Source organism: Silurus aristotelis (assembly GCF_946808225.1).
Source record: "Silurus aristotelis genome assembly, chromosome: 16".
Taxonomy (NCBI): Eukaryota; Metazoa; Chordata; class Actinopteri; order Siluriformes; family Siluridae; genus Silurus; species Silurus aristotelis.
Window position 1 is genome coordinate 22,143,613 of NC_139589.1, and position 23,333 is coordinate 22,166,945.

General features: G+C 36.3%; 1 protein-coding gene across 36 annotated transcripts in view; it reads left to right on the forward strand.

Moving 5' to 3' along the window:
- The window catches only part of cast (calpastatin), a 52,096-nt gene extending 29,037 nt beyond the window's left edge, over nucleotides 1–23,059 (forward strand). For 4 of the 36 annotated variants that reach the window (XM_083564000.1, XM_083564019.1, XM_083563989.1 and 1 more), the window contains exons 3-33: nucleotides 1,698–1,934; nucleotides 2,838–2,939; nucleotides 3,723–3,758; nucleotides 3,874–3,969; nucleotides 4,070–4,150; nucleotides 4,354–4,404; nucleotides 7,011–7,079; nucleotides 7,553–7,618; nucleotides 8,647–8,718; nucleotides 8,856–8,897; nucleotides 10,239–10,280; nucleotides 12,928–13,032; nucleotides 13,233–13,349; nucleotides 13,869–13,979; nucleotides 14,154–14,225; nucleotides 14,311–14,376; nucleotides 14,919–15,026; nucleotides 15,128–15,247; nucleotides 15,338–15,451; nucleotides 16,371–16,481; nucleotides 17,554–17,661; nucleotides 17,766–17,885; nucleotides 17,979–18,173; nucleotides 18,269–18,373; nucleotides 18,464–18,556; nucleotides 18,645–18,689; nucleotides 19,727–19,846; nucleotides 19,942–20,028; nucleotides 20,205–20,240; nucleotides 21,582–21,690; nucleotides 21,786–23,059. In XM_083564000.1, the coding sequence (XP_083420126.1) occupies nucleotides 1,698–1,934; nucleotides 2,838–2,939; nucleotides 3,723–3,758; nucleotides 3,874–3,969; nucleotides 4,070–4,150; nucleotides 4,354–4,404; nucleotides 7,011–7,079; nucleotides 7,553–7,618; nucleotides 8,647–8,718; nucleotides 8,856–8,897; nucleotides 10,239–10,280; nucleotides 12,928–13,032; nucleotides 13,233–13,349; nucleotides 13,869–13,979; nucleotides 14,154–14,225; nucleotides 14,311–14,376; nucleotides 14,919–15,026; nucleotides 15,128–15,247; nucleotides 15,338–15,451; nucleotides 16,371–16,481; nucleotides 17,554–17,661; nucleotides 17,766–17,885; nucleotides 17,979–18,173; nucleotides 18,269–18,373; nucleotides 18,464–18,556; nucleotides 18,645–18,689; nucleotides 19,727–19,846; nucleotides 19,942–20,028; nucleotides 20,205–20,240; nucleotides 21,582–21,677 (2,823 nt within the window). In that variant the 3' untranslated portion in view covers nucleotides 21,678–21,690; nucleotides 21,786–23,059. The remainder of the gene's footprint in view (nucleotides 1–1,697; nucleotides 1,935–2,837; nucleotides 2,940–3,722; nucleotides 3,759–3,873; nucleotides 3,970–4,069; nucleotides 4,151–4,353; nucleotides 4,405–7,010; nucleotides 7,080–7,552; nucleotides 7,619–8,646; nucleotides 8,719–8,855; nucleotides 8,898–10,238; nucleotides 10,281–12,927; nucleotides 13,033–13,232; nucleotides 13,350–13,868; nucleotides 13,980–14,153; nucleotides 14,226–14,310; nucleotides 14,377–14,918; nucleotides 15,027–15,127; nucleotides 15,248–15,337; nucleotides 15,452–16,370; nucleotides 16,482–17,553; nucleotides 17,662–17,765; nucleotides 17,886–17,978; nucleotides 18,174–18,268; nucleotides 18,374–18,463; nucleotides 18,557–18,644; nucleotides 18,690–19,726; nucleotides 19,847–19,941; nucleotides 20,029–20,204; nucleotides 20,241–21,581; nucleotides 21,691–21,785) is intronic. The other 32 variants (XM_083564020.1, XM_083564022.1, XM_083564011.1 and 29 more) reach the window with 10 other exon arrangements.
- The last annotated feature ends 274 nt before the right edge of the window (nucleotides 23,060–23,333 follow it).

Genomic DNA, 23,333 nt, shown 5'->3' on the forward strand with positions numbered 1-23,333 from the left:
AATTGCATGGATTTTTTACGAGACTGGTAATAAAATGGCAGATTTTAAAGCCATATTCTAGCAGAAATAAGCAGTTTATGACAATTCTGATAACAAACAAAAGAAACTCAAGGCTTTATTGTCATTCCAACCGTATACAATGCAGCACACAGTTAAATGAAACAACACTTCCCCAGGACGAAGGTGCAATATAAGGCAACATAAATTAACAAAAAGGAACATGGAACTACACAGAAATCTAAACTAACAACTAACAACACAAAGTAAACATGTGCAACATTTAGGGCAATAAAACAAAACAAAAGACAGCAACTCAAAAAAACACGGTAACTGTTAAAAACAGTAAACACATCGACACGTTAGCGCCAATCAGCAGAGTACAGAAGGTTGTGCACGTGGGTTGTCTGTATAAGAACAAAAAAATTGATTCACTATTATAAGAAACTACAAAGAAAAACAACAGGGTTGTTTACTGTATTTGTAGTTGCATGTTACACTTTTCGTGTTTTATCTTGTCACAGCATTTAGACATTGATTATTGAATTTATGAATAAATGAATAAAAGAATGCCTTTTTTTTATTTAATCTATACTAACTGACCAATCAGGTTCTGGAATTAAAAAATTGTGTGGTAAAATGTGAGATAATATCCTCTTTTCAAATTCATCTCTAATTAATTACAGTCACAAAGGCAGCATTTCCCCGTGTCTCTTCTGGGAATGTTTGGTCATTGTGCTATTGTGGCTGAGACAAATGGATGCCTCCTTGGAAATGGAAGTGCCTTCCTAATGATTCACCTGCTTTCAGTTTAAAACCAGAGTTCTTCTAACTGTGATTTGGTTCGCCATGGTGACTTATAACAGTCCAGTGTTAATTAGGGAATATAGGGATATTTTATAGTGACACATTTAAGCAACTTGATATAATGAAACTGCTTTAATGAACCTACAAAAAGACTTTCTTATTCTAAAAAATCGCCAGTTTTAAAGATTCATTAGACTCCAACTAACTCACATTATTGTTTTTTCAGTAGAGAAATAGTTGTAATTTTTCCGCACAGGCTACAAAGCTTACATGTAGTGTAATTCCACCCAAAATATTTTCCAGAAATATCACGTTCAAGCCTTACTGGTTCTCAAATAATAAGGACAGGGGTAACCCCTGTAAGGGCTTTATCAGGAATGATTGTGTAGGGTCAAAGGGCTCAAGCAGGAATGTTTTAAGGGCTGAAGAATCCATTTTGTACTAGATAGAAGCTATGGTACATATTTAACAGTTAATAAACAGGAGAAAAGCTGCAAAATGTAGCTGAATGAATAGCTATAGGGGCAGCAATCGATGGTATCTTCGGCACTGCTTCGAAAGCAAACCTGTGAAGTTTCACAATAAAGTGCAACTTGTATGGAAGATAAGATTTAGCAAGCAATTATGAGGTTTCAAATATTTCCAAGATTTAGATAAGATTGTTGGTGATATAGATTAATGCCATTTTCTATTAACTTTTGAGTAGTCCAACAGTAAAAGCATTGGACACCAAACCCGTTTGGGTTTTTCAGTATTCACTAGCCTACTTCCTTTAGGATCTGGAAGGTAAATATCTGCTTTACCAGCTCTAGCACCCATCAAACAAAGTCATCTAGCTAGCATAACAATGATGAGCAATGATTAAACATGGCAGTCTGACATCTGCATTGCAGAAAGAGGCTACATCATCGATCTCTGCCGGTGCGGCTGCAAAGCCCGCAACCACCACAGCCTCTGCAGTCAAAACTACTGCCAGTACCCATTCTACATCCACTGAATCTACTAAAGCTGCCAGTTCAGTGACCAATGTAGGAGCTTCTACAGGAGCTAAAGTTAGTGGAGGAGTAACCACCACAACTGGAGCTTCTAAAGCAACCACCACTGCAGGATCTTCTAAAGTGACAACACAGGTAGCCTCCAATGTCTCTAGGGCTTTTAAGATTGGTCAAAGTTTCCTTCTATTTCATCACCAACTTTTTTTACACTCTTCAACATTTCTTTATTACTTCATGTCCTCTTGTTCATACTGTTATCTCAGGGGGCTTCCTTTTCATGCTTTTGTAAGGCATTTAGGCATCCATATCATCTTGTAGATTTTCTCTGGGACTTTCCATACCACTTAAGGTGGATCGCTGTTGGCTGTTGGTTTGCTTGATGTTCTTTACAGTGGGGATCAAACATTATACAGGTCTTCAGGTCTCTTGAACTCACATGGGATTTCCGGTTATTTCCTTGCAATTTCTCTTTGCACGTAGTATGCCAGATGGGATAGTCTTCAATTTTTCCTGATATTTTTGAATGCATATTTAGTGCATACCCGTTGTGTCAGCAGAACAAGTCCGTGCAAGACTTTGTAGGGCTAAAAATCTCTATGCGTTAGACTTCATGCCTGACTTTTGGATATAAGCCCCCCTGGCAAAGCTCCACCTGTGAGTGCTGGAGCAATGGGTGCAATAGGTGGAGCATGAAAACTTACAGATCTGGTTAAACCCACATATACATCCAAAGTACCAGTCTACAAAAGACAAGTGATGTGTTTTGGAATCCACGTTGCTTCGAGGGACATGTCTGAGACTCATCACAATCTGGCACTTTACTTCTTGCTGAATGTCTGAATGCTAAACATATTTCTGCTTACTGATATTGTCTTTCTTCCTGAATGGACAATGGGCTTTACATCATCTTTCTCATCATCCTTTTATAACATCACTGCCATATACTTTGGCCATAAGATCTTGTCTTGTTAAATGATGTATTGTAAATTGCATGGATTTTAGACCAGTGAATAATAGCTACACATATACTTCAAATAGAGCACCACGATTTCATCATCCAAGCCGGAACCTTCTAAGGTGACCTCTACAGTAACAAAGCCCACGGCTACCACTGTTGTTTCTGGATCCACTGGCCAAAAGGTATTTTCTTCTGAATCAGGGATACACACAAAACAACTATTCATCTTCCACAGAAATCTTTTTTCAAACCAGCAACAGGAGGCCCCACATTCCAATAGACAGGACTTGCTAGGATGGTCTAATGTCATGGTACCAGATGGCACATTGTTTTGGATGCACAAAGGGAAAGTACACAATAATAAAGGGGTGGTTTTAATGGTTTAGCTAAAGCATAGATAGATGGATAGATGGATGGATGGATGGATGGATGGATGGATGGATAATCGATCGATCGATCGATCGATCTATCTAAGAGGGAAATTCACAAAAGACGGAAATTCATAGCCTGTTTGTAGATGTTTCATAACATTAAATGTAATTGGAAAATCCTACAAATGATCGTTCTTTCATGAATACAAACTTGTCAGTGTAAGAAAAGTGCTTAGGTACAAGTTAAATGAAACACTTTAGGGTGGCATTGCATGACCTAGTCGAGTGTTTTATTGCTTATTTCTTAGATGCCGTTTAGTTTTGGCTCCGAAATGAGCTCAGCCCCATAGCCAAAACTAGCCACAGAGTTGTTCATTCATGTTCCTTTTTACCTAAAAGTCAACCCACAGCCAGTTTGCACAGAGAAAGTAGCATCAACTAGAAAATGCCAAAGCAGTTTGACTTGCTTATAGCACAGGGGGATTTATAATTTACAAACCAGTCTTCTGGGTATCACAAAAACACAAGATTTGGGCTTCAATGGGAAAAAAAATTTCTGCAAGACTCACATTCCCTTGATCCTCTGGTCTGCAGGTGAAGTCGGAGGTTTCTGCCAAGGCCAGCACTACGGTGAGTCAGCATTAGTTTTTTATTCCTGCAGTGCCTTATCCTACATATCCTACACTTTATCAAGCATGCCAGTTTGCATGAGCAATGCTGTACTGCTGTATTATACGCAACACAGGCGCCTGATGTAGATCCTTTTGACACCTTGGCTGGCACTTTGCCATCTGCAAAGTCTCCAAAAAGTCCTCAGTTCACTGGGCCTGAAGTTACCGAGGTATGAGTTTTGATCAAAGCATGTGCGGATTATTTTTAACAGCATGAGTTTTGCCCTTTGTTACGGAATGTGCATTGTAACAGTGTCTTGCATGCCTTAGCCAAACCTAACCTCAGTAGTGGCACCACGTTGTGGAGACAGAGATGACACGCTTCCACCTGGATACAGGCTTAAAGACATGGTCAGTCTGACATGAGGAACTCAAATATTTGAGTTGCTACAGCTGATTGCTTTTATGCTAGTTCTGTTCCAACTGACTTTCTAGCTCCAGACAGCATTGCTTTGTTCAGTTTTCTTGGTTTTGTGTCAGAAAATATTTGAAATTATTGATTTCAAATACAATGGACTTTGAATAAACTTGTTTGCTTCCACAAATTCCCACAGGAAAAGAAGATGCCTGCTGCACAACCTGAGAAGCCTAAGGAAGTTTCCAAGGTAAGCAAGTTACTGACCTTCTACACATGCAGCAATATTTTTAGCAATGTCATAGTTGGGTTAAGAAAAGAGCATTATTATATCCCCTCATTAAGAAAGCTTTTAGAGATGAGAAAATGAGAACATTCCTGGTGATCGATCCAACAAATGGGTATGTAAGAGTGTGACATTAATAAATAAAAATATAAATAAATAAAATGCGAGCGCTTCATTGTAATTTGGCATTCGGTTGAACCATTAAAATTTGCATTAACTCAAAGTTATGGAGGCACTAATATTTTCAAAGAGTAGTTTGGCTTGAGGCCCTGAAAGGCAAACATTTAATGTTACTTCCACATTGTTAAAGATAATACAGCATGTTTAGCTAGCTGGCTCGGACCGATTGTTTGTTTTCACATGCACATAATTCTAAACAGCAGCGTTTGCTTTATGTCAGCTGAATCTGCCTGTCTACCAAGTTTCCAAAACTAGCTACCATTTATTGATTCTACTACCTATGAAGTTTTTTTCAGTCACGATGTTAGCCTGGCTAACTAGTTGAAATATTTCAGTAAAACGGAATTGAAAAGACAGTAATGTAAAGACAGTGTTCAAACAGAAAATAGCAAGTGTTTTATAAATGGTGTTGCTAATTAACAGGAGAATAGGAATAGCAAGCAAAGCTAGCTAATAATTTTAGATAAAAGTTGGTTAGTTGGATTGCTAGTATGAACTTACTAATATAAAACTCTTGTTTTGAATATGTTGCACTCGACAAGATCACGAAAAACAAAGCGTGCTACCATTTTGAAACATTTAAAGATTTATAGGAAAATGTGTGGCAGAACTGTGTAAATTCCAATCTGTCTTATTATTATGATTTTTTTCAATTTCTACCTGCTGCACATCTGCAGCATATGGCTTCCTAATTTGTGTTGTGTAAACACGGCCTGATCTGCATTCACACTCATCACAAACTGCTCCCATGTTCATTACAGTACTTACACCCATGTCAGAACCACCGCCCTGACATCAATTATTAGTAATTAATACCCAGCCCAACCATCTCCCAATAAAAAAACACTCACTCGGCCAACTAGCTAACACTAGTTTCCAAAGCTAGCTATTCATTCTACTACCTCTGAATTTCTTTTAGTCACAATTGCTAGCCTGGCTAATTACTTAAACCATTAAAAAGATTTTAAATTGTTTATTAGGATGGAATGTAAGTAATGTAAAGACAGTGTTCAAACAGAAAATAGCAAATGTTTTAAAGGTTGTGGAAACGGTGTTGCTAATCAACAGGAGAATAGGCCCTGAAAGTCAAGCTAGCTAATAATTGTAGATAATGGTTCGCTAGTTAGAATGTCTAGAGGCTGAATTTAAACAAATTGGTGTCACCAACGTTTACCTCAGAAATGAAAATCTTCGTCTAAAAATTAACACTCATATTTGTAATTAATACTCAGACCAACTATCTCATAAATAAAATACTCAAACAAAGTATATGTCTAGTGTATGCCCTTTTGCTTGCTTCCAATCCTTCATTGCTTTTGCTTGTCAATTAGTGAACTTTATGTCAAAGAAATGATGCAAGTTGTCGACTAACAGGAAGAAGGAAAAGGGGTTATTGTTTTCCATTGTTTTTAAAGTTTTGCCTGTTTTTACACTCCAATGGCATGGGGTGTGTCTGCACTTTTTCAAAGACCTTTCAGTCTATTTTTGGGACTATAGCACCCTCTTCTGGTATTAAAGTCAAGATATTTTTGATTGGAATGTAGCCCACTTTGAGATGATGTTTTTTCTGCTTCATTTATTTATTCATGTATTTATTTATTTTATAGGTTCAGATTAGTTTTGATGACTTATTGACAAAATCACAGCACTTTTTACACCATACAAATATTAATAGATTTATATATTAATACGAGAAAAAAAATGCAGAAAAACACCCAACATGTTGGGTAATAATTTGAGATTTACCTACAAATCTTTGAGGTGCAATTAAAGTTTTTTCTTTGACAGCAACATGAATATGCAGTTACATACTGTATTATTGATTAAAATTTTTTTTTACAGATTACAAGATCATAAATAAATCCAATTGGACAGTAAAACATTTGAATATATAGCTCTTAAAAAATGTATAACCTTTATGGGGCACTTGCTAGCATTAAAACTACTCATGCAAAAAGACCAACATATAAACAAACAGTGTATTTTGAAAAAGAATTCCAACATTCCTTTGGAGAAAAAAGTGTTTCCACATGTTCTGAAGAAGAATGCACAAGTCTTTCATTTTTTTCTGGATTTAGTGTGTAAAGTAATATATTACAAAATGTGCATTTATATAAATCTGGGATTTATAGCTGGTGCTATTGTCAGGGCTGCTGTTATAGAAAATAAATCAACAGTTTTTGACCTATTAAAATTGAGAATGTGATAGTTGTGTGGTATAAGGTATTAAAGTGTTTATAAAGTATTTATAAAGTATTTATTAATTTTTTTCTTTTTTTCAAAACAGTATTTATGCTTATATTAATACATCTCTTCCTCTGTGTGTGTGTGTGTGTGTGTGTGTGTGTGTGTGTGTGTGTGTGTGTGTGTGTGTGTGTGATATCTCAAAGCCCCTAACACTGGATGAAGCTGTGGATTCACTCTCTGCTGGATTTGTATCATCATCCAAACCAGAAATAGTACGAGCACAGACACTGACTTATTTCTCCAGCTGTTGGAACTTGTTGAAGTTCTGTATAGAGGAATTTTCCTCACAGAAAAGGTTTTAAAGGGGCTTTTTCTCTTTAGTTTTATCTTGCACAAGTTTAATAGTGACTTTGAGTCAACACAGCAAAATTAGCCTTGCTGTCTGGTTAGGATGGATGTCCATACTGTGTTTTCCCTGACAATCACAGCAACCCAACATGAACAGTGACGTCTGTGAACTAATGTATTATCAATCACCTTTTGTGTTCCTCTACTCATTAAGAGATGGATGATCAAAAGACTTTTATTTATTTATTTATTTATTTTTTATAAAACTGGGTTCTCTATAGTGTCAACTTTTTCAAACACACCTGATCATCTCATAAAAATATTGTAATGATAGTAATAATAGTAGATTTAATACTGATTTCTAATTCCGTTTTTTCTTTTTTTTTTCTTTACACAGAAACATGAAACTGTGGCTGCTGTCCAAACCCAGAAAAGCCATGCCCCTGCTCCTCCATCTCAGAAAGTAAGCAGCTTCAGCATTTTCAGATCGGAATAATGAGGAATATTTTTGGACTACTGTTACTTTTTAAAGGCGCTCATCATTGGTGCGCCATTGTTGCTATTAAGTTTTGATGCAATTTCAGCATTTTAGAAGGTGTCAGTCCCTCGTCAGAAGCGTGACCTGGAAATATAATGACTGTAAACAGATTCTTCAGTTTCAGCAAACAATTTTGTGGAAACATAAAAAAAAAAAAATCTAAATATAGTGTCCTAAACATACCAGCCCTGTTATTGCATAGCTTGGAATCGTAAGCTTGACGAAATTAAAAACAAGAATAAACAGCAATGTAAAAGATTCAGCCAAGAACAGTGAAGTCAGTCAGGCTTATCGACAGTATTATACTTACTTACATTTTTATGGACTGTTTTGTTCATCCTTATCCAGGAATGTTCATGAATTCTAGTACACTTGGCTGTGTTTTTGCTGATAACAGTATGCATGAGTATATTTTTAATAAACCATTAGCATTGAGAATAGATTTACTGTAAATTAAAATAATAATAATAATATATTTGATTCAGTCATAATCAAAAATCCAAAAAGTATTTATAGTATCTTCTGTTTTTGAGTGTAAATCCAAAGCCTTAATCCACTTTACATGCAGTGGACCATCATTAAGTTTCAAAACTGTGTGTCTAAAACAGAGGCCACCAACTGCAGATTGCAACCCAGTGACGGGCTATGAAATAGTTGCTACCAGGTTCTCAGAACATCAATAGATTTACACAGTATTATTACACAGCATTATCCAAATATACTGTACATGCAGCATGACTTCATTTCACAACATTGGAGGAAGTAATTTAATCCCAATGGTTTAAACGTTCTGATCGGAAGGTCATGAGTTCAAATCCCAGAACTGCCAATTTGTCCATAGTAATTAAAAGGTTGAAGAGCTCTGGTCTGCAGTGTATATATAAAGTGCAAGACTATTAATACCTGAGATGGTGTTATTTAATAGCAACTTCCTATGACAATTTATTTTACAGAAACAAGATGTTTCAGTACCTGCAAGTCTTTCTCCTGCCCCTCCTGCTGACAAGAAACCAAAGATAGAAAAGGTAAGGGCCAGGATATGTCAACATTACCTTACATTTAGAAATGATCTGCTGCTGCTGCTGTATTGCATGTACACTTATTACACCATCTCAAGCAAAGTGACAATATCTGTTTAACATGGAATGATGTCTTTTATCAGCCCACAACTGCAACCACTCAGGATGTCCAACCCAAGAGTGAGGTAGGAGACAACATCAAATTCTGAATAAAAATGTAGTGTCTATGTGTGTCACATACATTTTATAATGTTTGTTACAGTAAAGCTTGATGAAATTGTGAAATGTTCACCCAAATGAACACATAATTATTAGCTTGTTTCTATGACATACAGCTAAGATGAGACCGAGACAGAGACAATTTAGTTTTATTAGTATGTATTCTTGGTAATATTAGTGATAGCTTAGTGTTTAAGATTGGTCTTCTGATTGAAAGATCTGGGCCTTAACCCTCAGCTGCTCAGTTGTGTAAATGAGACAAAGGATAAGTGTGTCTGCCAAATGACAAAATATAAATGTATTATAATAACATTTTTGTGAAACTCTAATTTGTCTGTTGTCAAATTGTTTGTTGTAAAAAAAAAGGTTTTACTTCTTGGCACATATATGAGAAAGCCTATTAGCACATATATATCTGTATCTATATCTATATATATCTGTATCTATATCTATATCTATCTGTATCTATATCTATATATATCTGTATCTATATCTATATCTATCTGTATCTATATCTATATATATCTGTATCTATATCTATATATATCTGTATCTATATCTATATCTATCTGTATCTATATCTATATATATCTGTATCTATATCTATATCTATCTGTATCTATATCTATATATATCTGTATCTATATCTATATATATCTGTATCTATATCTATATCTATCTGTATCTATATCTATATATATCTGTATCTATATCTATATCTATCTGTATCTATATCTATATATATCTGTATCTATATCTATATCTATCTGTATCTATATCTATATATATCTGTATCTATATCTATATCTATCTGTATCTATATCTATATATATCTGTATCTATATCTATATCTATCTGTATCTATATCTATATCTATCTGTATCTATATCTATATATATTAGCCACATGAAGAAGTTTACTTTCAGATTATTCGTTTGATAAGCACAATGCATGTACCTATATTCTAGTAGTAATAATTACTATTGTTTTATGTTCAAAACAGATGCTAATTGGCAAATTTTTTGATAATATAATATAGTAATATAATTACAGAAAAATTGCTGAAACATATATATATATATATATATATATATATATATATATATATATATATATATATATATATATATATATATATATATATATATATAATATATACACACACACACAAAATATGAGGTGTGTGTGTGTGTGTGTGTGTGTGTGTGTGTGTGTGTGTGTTTTTAAGTTAGAAACTAGGAATCAAAGCTAAATGGAAACTTAGCTTTGAATAAATGTTTTTTTTTGTTGGTTTTTTTTTATCCCAGGAAAAAAAGGTTTCTGCGGATAAGCCACAGCAAGTCCCCAAGGTAACGGCTCTTTTTCTCTTTTTTCCACTGTCCAGGTTAGTGTGTTTGCTATGGGAGACAATAATTCTCGACTAGAGATCATTTTTGCTGTGTTGCTTACCAACCATGTATGAGATTCTCTTTGTGTGTTAGCTAGCACTTTATTATTTTACATCCCACAGTCTAAAGAGAAGTGGAACAGGTTTCAAACTAAAAGCATTAGCAGTTCTAATGGGAATTAGCATTACCTTCACAGTAGTGAGCAAACACACATTTTAACAAATATCATAGAGTATAGAGATATAATGACTCTATACAAAAACTAAACTAGGCCACACTAAACACTGCTTTTGGTGGCATTTCTGAGGCAATTATTGTAATCTTAAACAACAACATCTAAATGGTTACACAAAAACACCACCTGGGCCTGATCTCAAATGAAATGTAGGTCCTTTATGCGTCTTCACAGCTCGATTTTTAATTTATTTATTTATTATTTTTATGGCAGCTGTTCAGAATTTTCAAGCATTAGGGGTGTGAACTTGTATCTATAATAATACGTAAGATTAATTGGTTTGCTGTTGTGGCAGAGGTGTGGACCTTCGAGTACAAGATCAGACCAGTATTCAAAAAGACACAGTACATTTGGACATTATGTAAAAAAAAAAAAGAAACACACTTTTAAAATCAATGTAGGATACAAAGATCATCCACTTAATATTACAAAATGGGACGATTATTAAATACGATTATTTGCTGTAAAATCCTCTTGAGGAAACACGTGGAATTCATGTGCTAATTGATTTCCTAGTTCTTTTACCCTAGGAGTTTTATATGATCGAGCCGAAAGCTTCAAGTAAAACATTTCATTTCATGGAATTATTAAAAAGAGAAAGAAAGAAGGAGCGTTCTTGTTTTCTTGTCGTCGTGTGGAATGTCTGGCAGAGATCCTGAGTGCAAACACATCTCACCTGCTGCAAACCTGGACCAGCTGGTTTCTGATTCCACACACACACTCCACAGTATTTACTCAGAGACGTGATTAACTTGTATGTGCTTGTGTGCACACATTTATCCTGAAACCTAGTAGTTTTTAATTTTTGTAATTTTTTATGAGTGGATAAAAACGAAACTGGTCAAGCACACAGGAAGCCAATCAGTTCTTATAATATATTACAAGTATATAAATGTTGTATGTATCTTGTAGCTAATGACATGACAAAATGTCTCGCTGTATTACTGTAATTCCATCTGGCAACAATTAAGGGAAGACCCACATAAAGGAAGATGAACTGGGCATGGCCGAATACTTTTGCTCATATAGTGTCTATGACATCACAAAATCTTGCTTTTGGTTACTCAGAAGGTACTGATTCATCTTCTATAACAGCAGCTTTGATCGTAGATTCAGCTGCAAAGCAGGTTTGTGTGATTTTTTTATAATTCCAACAAATATCAAGGAATTCAACTTCAAGATTAAGTTTCCTAAAAAAGAACTTAAAATACAGTACTTGCATACGCAATCAAAATCTCGAAAAATCTCGATATTATAAATGTAAGAGATATCTGTCATGAACGGTGATCCGGTTCATACTTTAGAGCATAGCAACTATAGGTATTGTAAAATTATCATAGTGACCATGAATATCGAATAATACAATTTTAATAAAACATCAGTAGACTGTAGACATTTGCTCATAAACAGATTCTCTAGACACTCTGATTGCATCAGTTCTACGGAACATGTTATTGGCACACACTGTGTTTTAAAGTCATTATACTGTATGCAGGAATGGAATCAAGACTAAATTAACTCAAAACTTTACCAGCTTTCCTCTCTCCAAACACTGACCACTTTTATATGAAAAAAGTGTTTTTATTCGAGACATTTGTGTCACCAGGGAAACCAAAGTTTTGTTTCGGAAATAAACTTTAATGTGGCTCCGGAATGCGCTACACACACCTTCACAGACACTTTAATTATCAGAATCTAGCCTGTTGAGTCAAACCTCTCTCTCTCACACACACACACACACACACACACACACACACACACACACACACACACACACACACACACACACACACACACACACACACACACACACACACACACACACACACACACACACACCTACAGTGACTTTTAAGTATCCATTATAGCAGCCTGTAATGATATACTCTTTGTATAGTGTTCAGTAGGGTGTGTATTCATGTATCGTCCGGTCCTTTAAACTAAACCTGGACATAAAAACTCCTCCACAAACACTTATGTTTTGAAGAAGAGGTTTTTTTTTAGGATCAACACTAACAATAGAGCTACATACAAGGTTTATGCGCTGTGAATGCTCTCATTCTAATACATTATTGTTTCTGTCGTTCGAAATCTAACAGGTGTCCGTGTTCAGATGATTTTTGAAAATCAACAAAATTGTTTCAAAATTGTTCAAAAGATCCATGTAGCTTTAAGTTGATTGAGTACATGCCTTCAGAGAAAAACAGGATAAATAGTGAGGCGAACAGTCACTCAGCATCTGAATCATGATCTCATTCACGCCATATTACAGTAATGACATTTTCCAAATCCCAGTCTAATCATTTCGATTTGGCTGCACTGCAATCAATCATTTATTGCTGTAAAATGTTGATCCTCCTTGTGTCTCTTCAGGCGGACTCCATGTCTCTGGATGCTCTCGATGCCCTAGGCGACATGTTACCTGAAGCGAAACCAGTTCCCGAGTCCCCAAAACTGAGACCAGATCAAATTGTTGATGTAATGACTGTAAAGTTTTATATATATATATATATATATATATATATATATATATATATATATATACCTTACATACATATCTGCACTTGTCAATTTGCACAACTGCTACTATTTGCACTTCTGGTAGATGCTAAACTGCATTTTGTTGCTGTATACCTGTACTATGCAATGACAATAAAGTTGTATATATCTATCTTCAGGAGAAGAAGCTGGTGTCAGAGAAAGGTGTGCGTGTGGGTGAGAGAGACGACACACTGCCACCGGAGTACAGGTTCAAGGAGGACAAGGACAAGAAGCCGGCTCCTCCACCAAAACAGGTAATTTAGTTTGTGTCTGAGGTTTTATTCATGCAGGTCAGTGGAAAAATGTAAACAGGAGAAAATGGCAAGGCATTTGGATGTATTGTAAAATTGAAAAATAAAAAAATATTTACAGTTGTCTGACTGTTGTTTTAGCAGGTCTAATTTTAAATGATTAGGATTTTTCTGCTACATTCAGCACATGCCGGATCCAAGTTTCTATATATACAACTTTAGTCTAGTCTAATCTAGTCTTCATTCTGTATATTATATTCATATATTGTACAGACTATCAAAGAAGATTAAAATTGCTCTTATTTTTTTAATCAAGTCTTTGAAACCTTTTACTTGATTCACTGTATTTTTTATTGGATGTTCCTGAATATGACTGAAATATATCTATATATAAATCTCATTGGAAATGATGTCTGTATATTATAGATGAGGTTCTGGGTTTTGTCACAGTGTTTGAAACTAATATTCTCATCACCAATCAATGAATACTGAGGTACTTGGTGTATATGTTGTTCTCACCAGCCCTCAATGGACACCACCCAAGCTCTGGATCTTCTGTCTGGTGATTTCACTGATGCCACTGTAGCTCCTGCTGTCCACACCCCTGTTCCTCCTAAAGCCCAAGCTAAGAAGGTATGAAAATCAGCACAGATCTATAAAGGTTTTGCTTAAACAACAGTTTCCATCTAAAGATAAATTATTTTGATTAAAAGCATTAAAGCAGTTGCCATGAAGATCAAACATGGAACAGTGTCTCATTCTAATAATAATGTCTACTGTGTCATGTCTTTTTCTGGGTTCTTACAGCCCCAATTAAAGGATCTTTCAGCCCTTGATGCTTTGGAAGGGGATTTTGTGGCTCCCACTCAAGCCAAAAAGGTATTTCACATTGCTGTAAGTGTACTGAAGTTACAGTTGTGTTGTCATGACCAGTTTGTAGTCATATTTTGTTGTTTGTCTACAGGTCTCTTCTGGAGTACTTCCTGTCCCAACACCAGCCACTAAAAGCACTACATCCCCCTCTAACCAGGTATTGCTGAAACTACACTTTATTTGTATTTATTTAAGTATGATTAATGGTTAAGCTCAATGGGAACAAAATGAGTGAAAATCCAGCATTACACTGCCCTCTACAGGTAAAATGTAGCATTGACATTTCTCCACTATTCTTTTATCTTTCCTTAATTCTTCCATAAATTTATTTTTCCGCACCTGTAAATGACCTTAAACAATAAGATATCAATCACTGCATGCTCATCTGGCTGAGGTATTTATTTAATGTTTATAATACTTCTCTAGGTAAATAGGTTAGCTAATGTGTGCTAATAAATGTGTCAAAATAATAAACCATTTGTTTATGTGGTGTTACAAAAAAAAAAACAATGAACATGAACAATTATATGTATGACTACTTCAACTAATTAAAATGATTATTTCTATAATAGTAGCTTCTCAGTGCCAATTTTAATTGACCAGCATTGTCTTTTCTTCTCTGTCCATATACCCACTTCAGTTTCCTTTAGCTCTACAATAAAAAAAAAAAATAAAAAAATGATTCTCTGTGTCCCTCAGGCAGACTCAGGCATGTCTCTGGAGGCCCTCGATGCCCTCGGAGAAACACTTCCTGAAGCAAAACCAGTTCCCGAATCCCCAAAACTTAGACCTGATCAAATTGTTAAAGTACTAAACATATTATTTATTTAAAATGCATGGAAATAAATTTTACCCTGCACATTCATGTACAGAAAAATCCACCAATGTTTATGCATGGGTTTGTTCAGGAGGCTAATCTAACCTCGGAGAAAGGTGTACGTGTGGGTGAAAGAGACGACACACTCCCTCCGGATTACAGATTCCCGAAGGACGACAAGAAAACACAGCCTCCACCCCCAAAGAAAGAGGTAGTGCATCATTCCAGTCTTCTAAACATAAGTGTCTAATGTGTGAGCAGTGATAGAGATTGTATAAGAGGATGTTATATATTTTTTCAGCCCTCACTGGACCCTGCTGATGCTCTGGATATTCTTTCCGGAGATTTCTCCTGCTCAGCAGCAGCAGCACCTGTAGTCCAGACCTCTGTTTCTCAATCGACTCCTCGAACAGATGTGAGTCACATTATTGCATCTGGAAATTATGAACTGTTTGTGTGCTACAGGAAGATAAATTAACAACTTCTGACCAATCTGATTCAAGATTTTAACAGAAGTGTGGTAAAAGTAAGGAAGAAAACTGTGTTCTCCACAGGAAAGTCTTCATGATGGAGGACTTTTCGCTTTTCTGTTTCTCTGTGGCCCTTATAGTAACATATAATGAAAAAGATAGAATGTGAGTTGTTTGTTTAATGGATAGAAGGTTGTTTTGTGGGTGTTTTACACTTAATAATTCATTAGTTATTTACGAATCTCAATCGCTTAACAATCGCTTCAATGATCTTCATGACATGCTGAAAATATTACCTCAGAGTGGTAACAGTGACTCTGCGTCACTCTGGACTGAACTTCACCAGCACATTGAGGTTGATGTTTTTCCCCCATATTATCGATTCTGTCCTTATTTCATTATCGGACTTTGCGTACACCTTCTGACCAATCAGAGGTTGACAATCTGGCAAACGACAAACAAGATTTGTTCTTTCAGTGATTGATATTGATATGATGAAATGGTAAAAATTTGAGAGATTTTCCAAACAAATCTCTATATAAACTCTGTTAGAATCATGTGCTTCAATGGTGGCATTTATTATTTAAAGTTTGCATTAAAACTAAAGAGGTGTATTGAAAAAGAAATCCAATTACTGATTGTATAGAGACCCAGTGACTGTTCAGTTTTTTTATTATTATTATCTTGCATCTATTCATATAAATATTTGTATGTATGAATAAATAAAAAAATTCAAACTGTGTTCTTTATATAGTTTAATGCAGTTGCAATACTAGAGCATGATGTCACCTGAATGAAATAGCAAAATTATTCTGAGGTAAAAAAAATCCTCAAATAATAACTGAGCCTTTTTTCTTTCATCAGAGCTCAGCAAACTTTGCTCTCGAGGAACTTGCTGGTGATTTTGTGGCTCCTACTAGTGCATCCAAAGTCTGTTCTTCAGCTGCTTCTGCTCCCACTTTAACTGACAAACAGGTAAATGCAGCTTGATTGCTTTGTGTTTTAAGCACGTTTATGTTGTCTGAACCTGCAGAATCAGCACTCTCAGGCACTGCAGTGGGTGATTGTGCGGTGCCTGAGTTAATATGATAATGGAAAATTACTGAAAAGATTTCTTATTCTGCTTACTTACACAACCCCAATTTAAAAGAGGGGTTGGGACACTGTCAAATTTTAATATAAACAGAATGCAATGATTTGCATATCTCATAACTCCATATTTTATTCACACTTGAAGATATAAAACATATCAAATGTTTAAACGAAGGAAATGTACCATTTAAAGGACATTTTGAATTTGACCATCTGGCTTGGTATCAGCTCTCAGTTTAAAAAGCAGCATTTCTAAAGTTATGGGAGTGCGTTAGTGCCTGTGGAATGGGCAGCGTGCACATTTGGAAAGGCTTCATCAATGCTGAACGGTATATACAGTTTTTAGAGCTACAAATGCTTCCATCCAGAAAGCGTCAGGAGAGGCTTCGCATTTATGAGCAAGACTATGCGAACTGCAGAATGCATCTATTACACTGGCATGAGTTCGTAGTAGAAGAGATCCGGGTGCTGAACTGGCCTGCATGCAATTTGAAACCTCATCATGAAACGTAAAAAATACAACAAAGGCAACTCAGAACTGTTGAGCAGCTAGAATCCTATATCTGACACATATTTCACTCCCAAAACATCAGAAACTGGTTACCTCAGTTCCCAGATGATATGGACAGAAGATGTGAAGCCACATAATGGTAATCACGACTCCGTCCCAACTTTTTTGAGACCTGTTGCAACCATCAAATTCAAAATAGCCGCTTTTTTCTTTTAAATGGCATCAGTTTAAATATTAGATATTTTTTTATATTGTGAATGTGAGATTTGCAAATCAATGCATTCTGTTTTTATTTGCATTTTACATTGTCTCAACGTTTTTGGAATTGTGGTTGAAACGTTTCAGTGCCACTTTAGGTTAATAAACAGCTTGCAGTTTTGTTTTCTGCTTTTATATCCACTTCAGTTTTTATCTTTACATTGAAATAATGTATGTTTTCCTCAGCCTGACTCAGGCATGTCTCTGGAGGCCCTTGATGCTCTTGGAGAAACACTTCCCGAAGCAAAACAGGTTCCCGAGTCCCCAAAACTCAGACCTGATCAAATTGTCAAAGTACTGAACATCTCAATATTTATTTAAAATGCATGCAAAGTAATTTTAACCTGCACATTCATGTACAAAAAGATTCATCAATGTTTATGCATGGGTTTGTCCAGGAGGCTAATGTAACCTCGGAGAAAGGTGTACGTGTGGGTGAGAGAGACGACACACTCCCTCCGGATTACAGATTCCCGAAGGACGACAACAAAACACAGCCTCCACCCCCAAAGAAAGAGGTAGTGCATTATTCCAGTCTCCTGAACCTAAAATGGAGTGTATAAGCAGTGATAGAAGTTGAGATGAGGTTGAGATGTTGTATCTTTTTACAGCCCTCACTGGACCCTGCTGATGCTCTGGATATTCTTTCCGGAGATTTCTCCTGCTCAGCGGCGGCACCAGTAGTCCAAACTCCTGCTCAGAGCTCAGCAGATTTCGATCTTGAAGAACTTGCGGGTGATTTTGTGGCTCCCAAGACTGCATCTAAAGTCTGTTCTGCTGCTTCTGCTCCTGCTGTGGACAGACAGGTGAATTTCTTTCTCTTCCTCTCTTTCTCCTAAACACTCAGTGTTCATAAAGTTGCATCCATTCACTCTAGAATTATGCTTTATTCTATTTCTAGCTGTCAGAAGGTACCACATCGGCTATGGACGCGCTCTCAGATACTCTGAAGGACATCAGTACAGTGCCTGAACCCGCACCAGTGCCTCTTAAAGATATCGTTAAGGTAAAATAGGAATATCAATATACAATTTTTGCAGCTGTAGAAGTTTAGTTGGTGGTTGATGGGTGGCATGTCGTCTCCATGTGATCTCAGGAGAAGAAGGTGGTGGAGGAGAGGGTGCATAAGACTGGTGAGAGGGACGACTCATTACCTTCTGAGTATCGACCCACAGAGGCAGATATCAAGGTACTGAGCCTTCACTAATCACATTAAAATATAAAATGCTATGGGTGTGAATTATCCTTCATTTCTTTTATTATTGGTTTTATTCAAGGCTGCAGCAGAAGCCAAAGCCAAAGCAGCATCTGCAGCTAAGCAGGTAATTTATTATTTACAGTTTCAGAAACTTCAGTAACTTTTCACTTTTCCACTAGAAGTCTGGTCTTGGATTATTGTTAAAATTCCTTCGAATAACAGCTCATAAATTAAAGATATGTCTTATTTCTCTTATTTGCACATTTATTAGAAAAAATTTTTTTTGAATTTGGTTAGAAATTGATCTACAAAAAAAGGTGAATGTTGAATAAAGGCAATGTCCTTTATCCTGGAACACATGTGGGAAAATAATTATAAAAACATAAAGAATAAAAACAGGGAAAAAAAATTTACAAAAAGGATTCATCATCAGGGCCGGTTCTAGACTTTTTGTCACCCTAGGCAAAATTTCTATTGCCCCCCCAATGGCTCCGCCCATCTACCGCAAAGCTCCACCCCCACACCAAACAAATCATTAGCAACCTTTCATCAAAAAGGTTAAACACATAATCATTGCAAAATTGCCTGAATTCATGTATGTAAACATGTACTGTATATTAAAGTCAATCAGAAAGACAGGTAAATTATTTAAATGGGCAACGGGGTGGCCAGCAGGGGGCCGCACCTCCCTAAAGGTGACTGTGGCAAGAAAACTCCCCGAGGAAGAAACCTTGAAGAAACCCCCATCCTCATCTGGGTGGCACCATTTATTACAGTTCTATCATTTTTAAGGTGTTCATTGACTGGCGATTAAATATTAACCTGCAGTCCTGAGCTGTTGTAGTCGACTGTTGATATTAATCATTTGAATGGATCTTCACGTGGAACCATCCTCTTCTGAAGACAGTGGTTTCCAATTGGAGAGAACTCCACCCAGAGGTTGGGTGTTGGGATGAATCGGGGAGATTCGAAGAGAGGATATGGACTGGAACACTGGACGCTGGTACCTCAGGAGCATGTTGCTGTAACTCGACACAGAGAGGGAAAGAAAGAAATAAGGATTGTTAACAGTCCATCTGTTTAAAGACTTTCTATATGTTAATATGCTGAAAAAGATTCATATGTACACAAGTAAATATCCTCCTGTTTTGTTACTCACAGAACTCAATGGATGACGCCCAAGCCCTTGACCTTCTGTCCGGTGACTTTGTTTCCGGTCCTGTGACTCCACCCACCATTCAGTGTCAGGCTTCTCCTGTAAAGACATCCTCCAGCCAGAAGGTACTAAACCGCAATACAAACCAACATTTAATTTTGTCTGTTTACACTTATTAACGCCTGATTCAATTTCACCACATTTAATGCTTACCTATCAGCAGTCAGGTCCAGTTTTGGATAAATTAGCAGCCACACTGCTCCCAGAAGATTTCCCTCACACCAAACCAAGTGACAGCAAACCTAAGGTGTGGTTATGTTTACCAGATATGTCGTGCATGGGGAATTTTTTTTTTTCTTTTAGAATGAACCTTTCTTCACATCTGTATAAAAATAAAAAAAAATCAAGTAAACACACCGTCTTCTTCCACACAGACCCATTAAGTTCATACTAGTTTATTTAGGGGACTTTGTCTGGTTTCAGGGTAAAGGTGGAAAGTCAAAAAAATCTGCATCAAAGGTAGGTTATGACTCCACCTGAGCACAATCGCAGTGCTGAACGCAGGTCTAATATCACACGCTGTTTCTTTTCTTTTTTTATATTTGTTCTCACTGCAAATAATTGCATGAATATTATGCATGAAAATTCATGCTTTGCTGGTTCTTCACATCAGCTGCACTTCATTCATAGCGAATTTTTCTCTTTTTTTTTTTTTTTTTAGAATTGCGTCATACTAGACTGTGAGATAGAACTCTTAAATATCACACAGCAAATATAGGCGAAGATGTGAATTAAAAAAAAAAAAAATTGTTACATCTGCACTGTATAATGGGTGTTAATTTTATTTATCAATTAAGATTTGAATACGGAATAAGATATCTTTGTGTGTGAGCATTCTGGACCATCCACCTAGGTAGTATGTTCCTACAAAGCATTTAGTTAAAGGTGTAGTTTGTTTCTATCAGTGGAGTTAAAGGTGGGATCAGTTATTTCTAAATTCAAATATTATTTGTGACTGAAATAATATATGGCACTTAAATGAATGGCACATAAATCAAGACAAGTCAAGCAGGATTGTTTTGTACTTATATACGGTTCTGTATACAGTGAAACGAAACAACGTTCCTCCAGGACCAAGGTGCTGCATAAGACAATATATATAAATAGCACATCTGTAGTAGCTCAAATTCAAATTGTATTTAAATTTATTTAAATTTTATTTTACTCAGTGGTTAAGACTGTGGGTTATTGATCGGAAGCTCAGGGGTTTAAGTTTCAGTATCGCCAAGCTGCCACTCTTGGGGCCCTTAAGCAAGGCCCTTAAGCCTCTGTTCTTCAGGGGCACTGTCCCATGGTTGACCATGCTCTCTGAACCCAGCTTCCTAACTTTGCTGGAATATGTAAAGGAGAAATTTGTTTGTGCTGTAAAGTACATGTGACGAGTACGAGGCACCTTTCTTTCTATTCAATGATGGTGCAAATAAAATGTTTATATACAAATAAATAAAGTAATATATGAATAAAAGTTCTCTGCAAACAATGTGCACCACCAACGTCCAACCAATCAGGACACAGACTTGCCTTTTTTTTTGGTTGTGTGGCTTTAGAGCCAAACTCAAAGGCATATATTTCAGCTAGATACATTGAGGCCATAATTATGTTTTATACGCTATAATATATATTTTGCCCTTCATCTGAATGTGCATTATTTTATACACTGCACTGCTGCCATAGGACACAATTTTGGCTGTTTGTATCATTGCATGAATGAGAAGGTGTACATGTGTTCCTCTTAAAGCTCTCACAGAGTGTATATTCGATATACTGTAGATTCATTGATTTCTGTTTTGTCTTTCGCAGAAACCCGCAGCAGCAGCAGCCCCAGAAACCCTCCCAGGCAAGCCGAGCAGAGACGTAGTGTCCTCATCCCCTGCAAAGAAAGGGGGGAAGAGCTAGATCTCACCTACTAGTAAGCTGTGGGGGGAAAAAGAAATCTAAAATAACTACAAAATAATCAACTGCATATGAAACCACATTAAGCTGAAATGTAATTCTGCGTTTCAGGCGGCGGTCAAGATGATGCGATGACGAGATGGTGATCCCAGAAGCTGCTGGAACGAACGCGTACATATTGTGTGTGGAAGAAAGGTGTACAAAAGTCTAACTGCGAAATAAAAACACACAAAAAAAGCTAAAAAAAGCTAAAAAAAAAAAAAAACACCAGCACAAATTGTTCCATGTGTAAATATTCGAGCACTGATCTGGGATCAGCGCACGCATTGTTATTAGAAAAGCAAAAAAAACAAAAAAACAAACAAAAAAAACGGCCCCCACATCGACCTGAACACCCAAGTGAATGTGTGATGATTGGATTTGAAGCATAAATAAAGAATAAAGAAGGGCAATTATTTTCCATTGGGAATGTCGGAAGGATGCTGATGTGCCTTAGTTGATGAGGAATGGTGTAATGCATGAATTTCTTTTTTTATTGTTATCATTTGGGGAATTTCTTTTTTTTTTTTTTTTTTTTTGTAATAAGTGTTATATTGCCACTTACTTATAGACACTAGTGTACAGCATTTCCACTTTGGTTTACTTCATTTAGTTTACAGTATAGAGTCATGCTAAAGGAGTGTAGAGTGGACGGATGGATGGATGGATGGATGGATGGATGGATGGACAATGATGCTTGTTGTACGTCTAGGATTATATTATTTGGAATGATATTTGTGCAAAAGGGCTTTTCAATGTATGTGTCTTCGACTGGGATGTCTGATTTAGTTTTTTATGTGTTTTTTTTAATGAACTGCTCAGCTAGTACCAGCCCCTGTAAGGTTTCAAAGAGCTTACTAGCAAGGCTTACACGACAAATGAACTTCCTTTAAGCAACCGGTTGGAGCTGATATGTGGTTAGTGCATTTGATTCATATGTAACACCTGAACTTGTTCTGTATGCACACTATTTTCTTGTAATTTACAGCTTGAGTAGGATGTGGCAGACCAAGTATGAGTTTTTCGTTTCGTTTCTTCATCAGAACTAACTCCACTTGGTTTGACAGCTTTCCATTTACGTTGTCCATTAGACCATTTTTTCATCAAGAAAAATCCCCGAAACCCCTAAACGTCAGGATCAGGCTTCCATGAGCATGCTTTAATTATAATTTTTTCGTTGTTGTCTTTCACTTTGTCTTCCTGTCATGGTGATATCACTTCCAATACTGTGCCTTTCTGCTGAAGTGCAATCTTATTTTAACCCAGGGACTGAGATATGGAGGAGGGTTTTTTTTTTTTTCTGGTTAAAAAATAATAAAGATTGTAAAAAAAAAATAAATAAAAAAGTTTGATTTATGAGTCTTTTGTGAAATTAAACCTGTTTTCAAAACGTAACCCTTTTCACTACACTATATGCTCTGTGTACTCTTCCCTCAATCGACCTCACATCAAGCTCTGGAGTCACCTTGACCCTGAAATCCTCAACTTGGAAGCTTGTGGTCATCTTTATATATATACGAGTTCAGCAATCGACATTTCATCAACATGGCTGCTCACAGGTGCACTTCCTGTATTTAACACTGACTATACACTTCACTGTTTTGAGGAGGCAAATACACC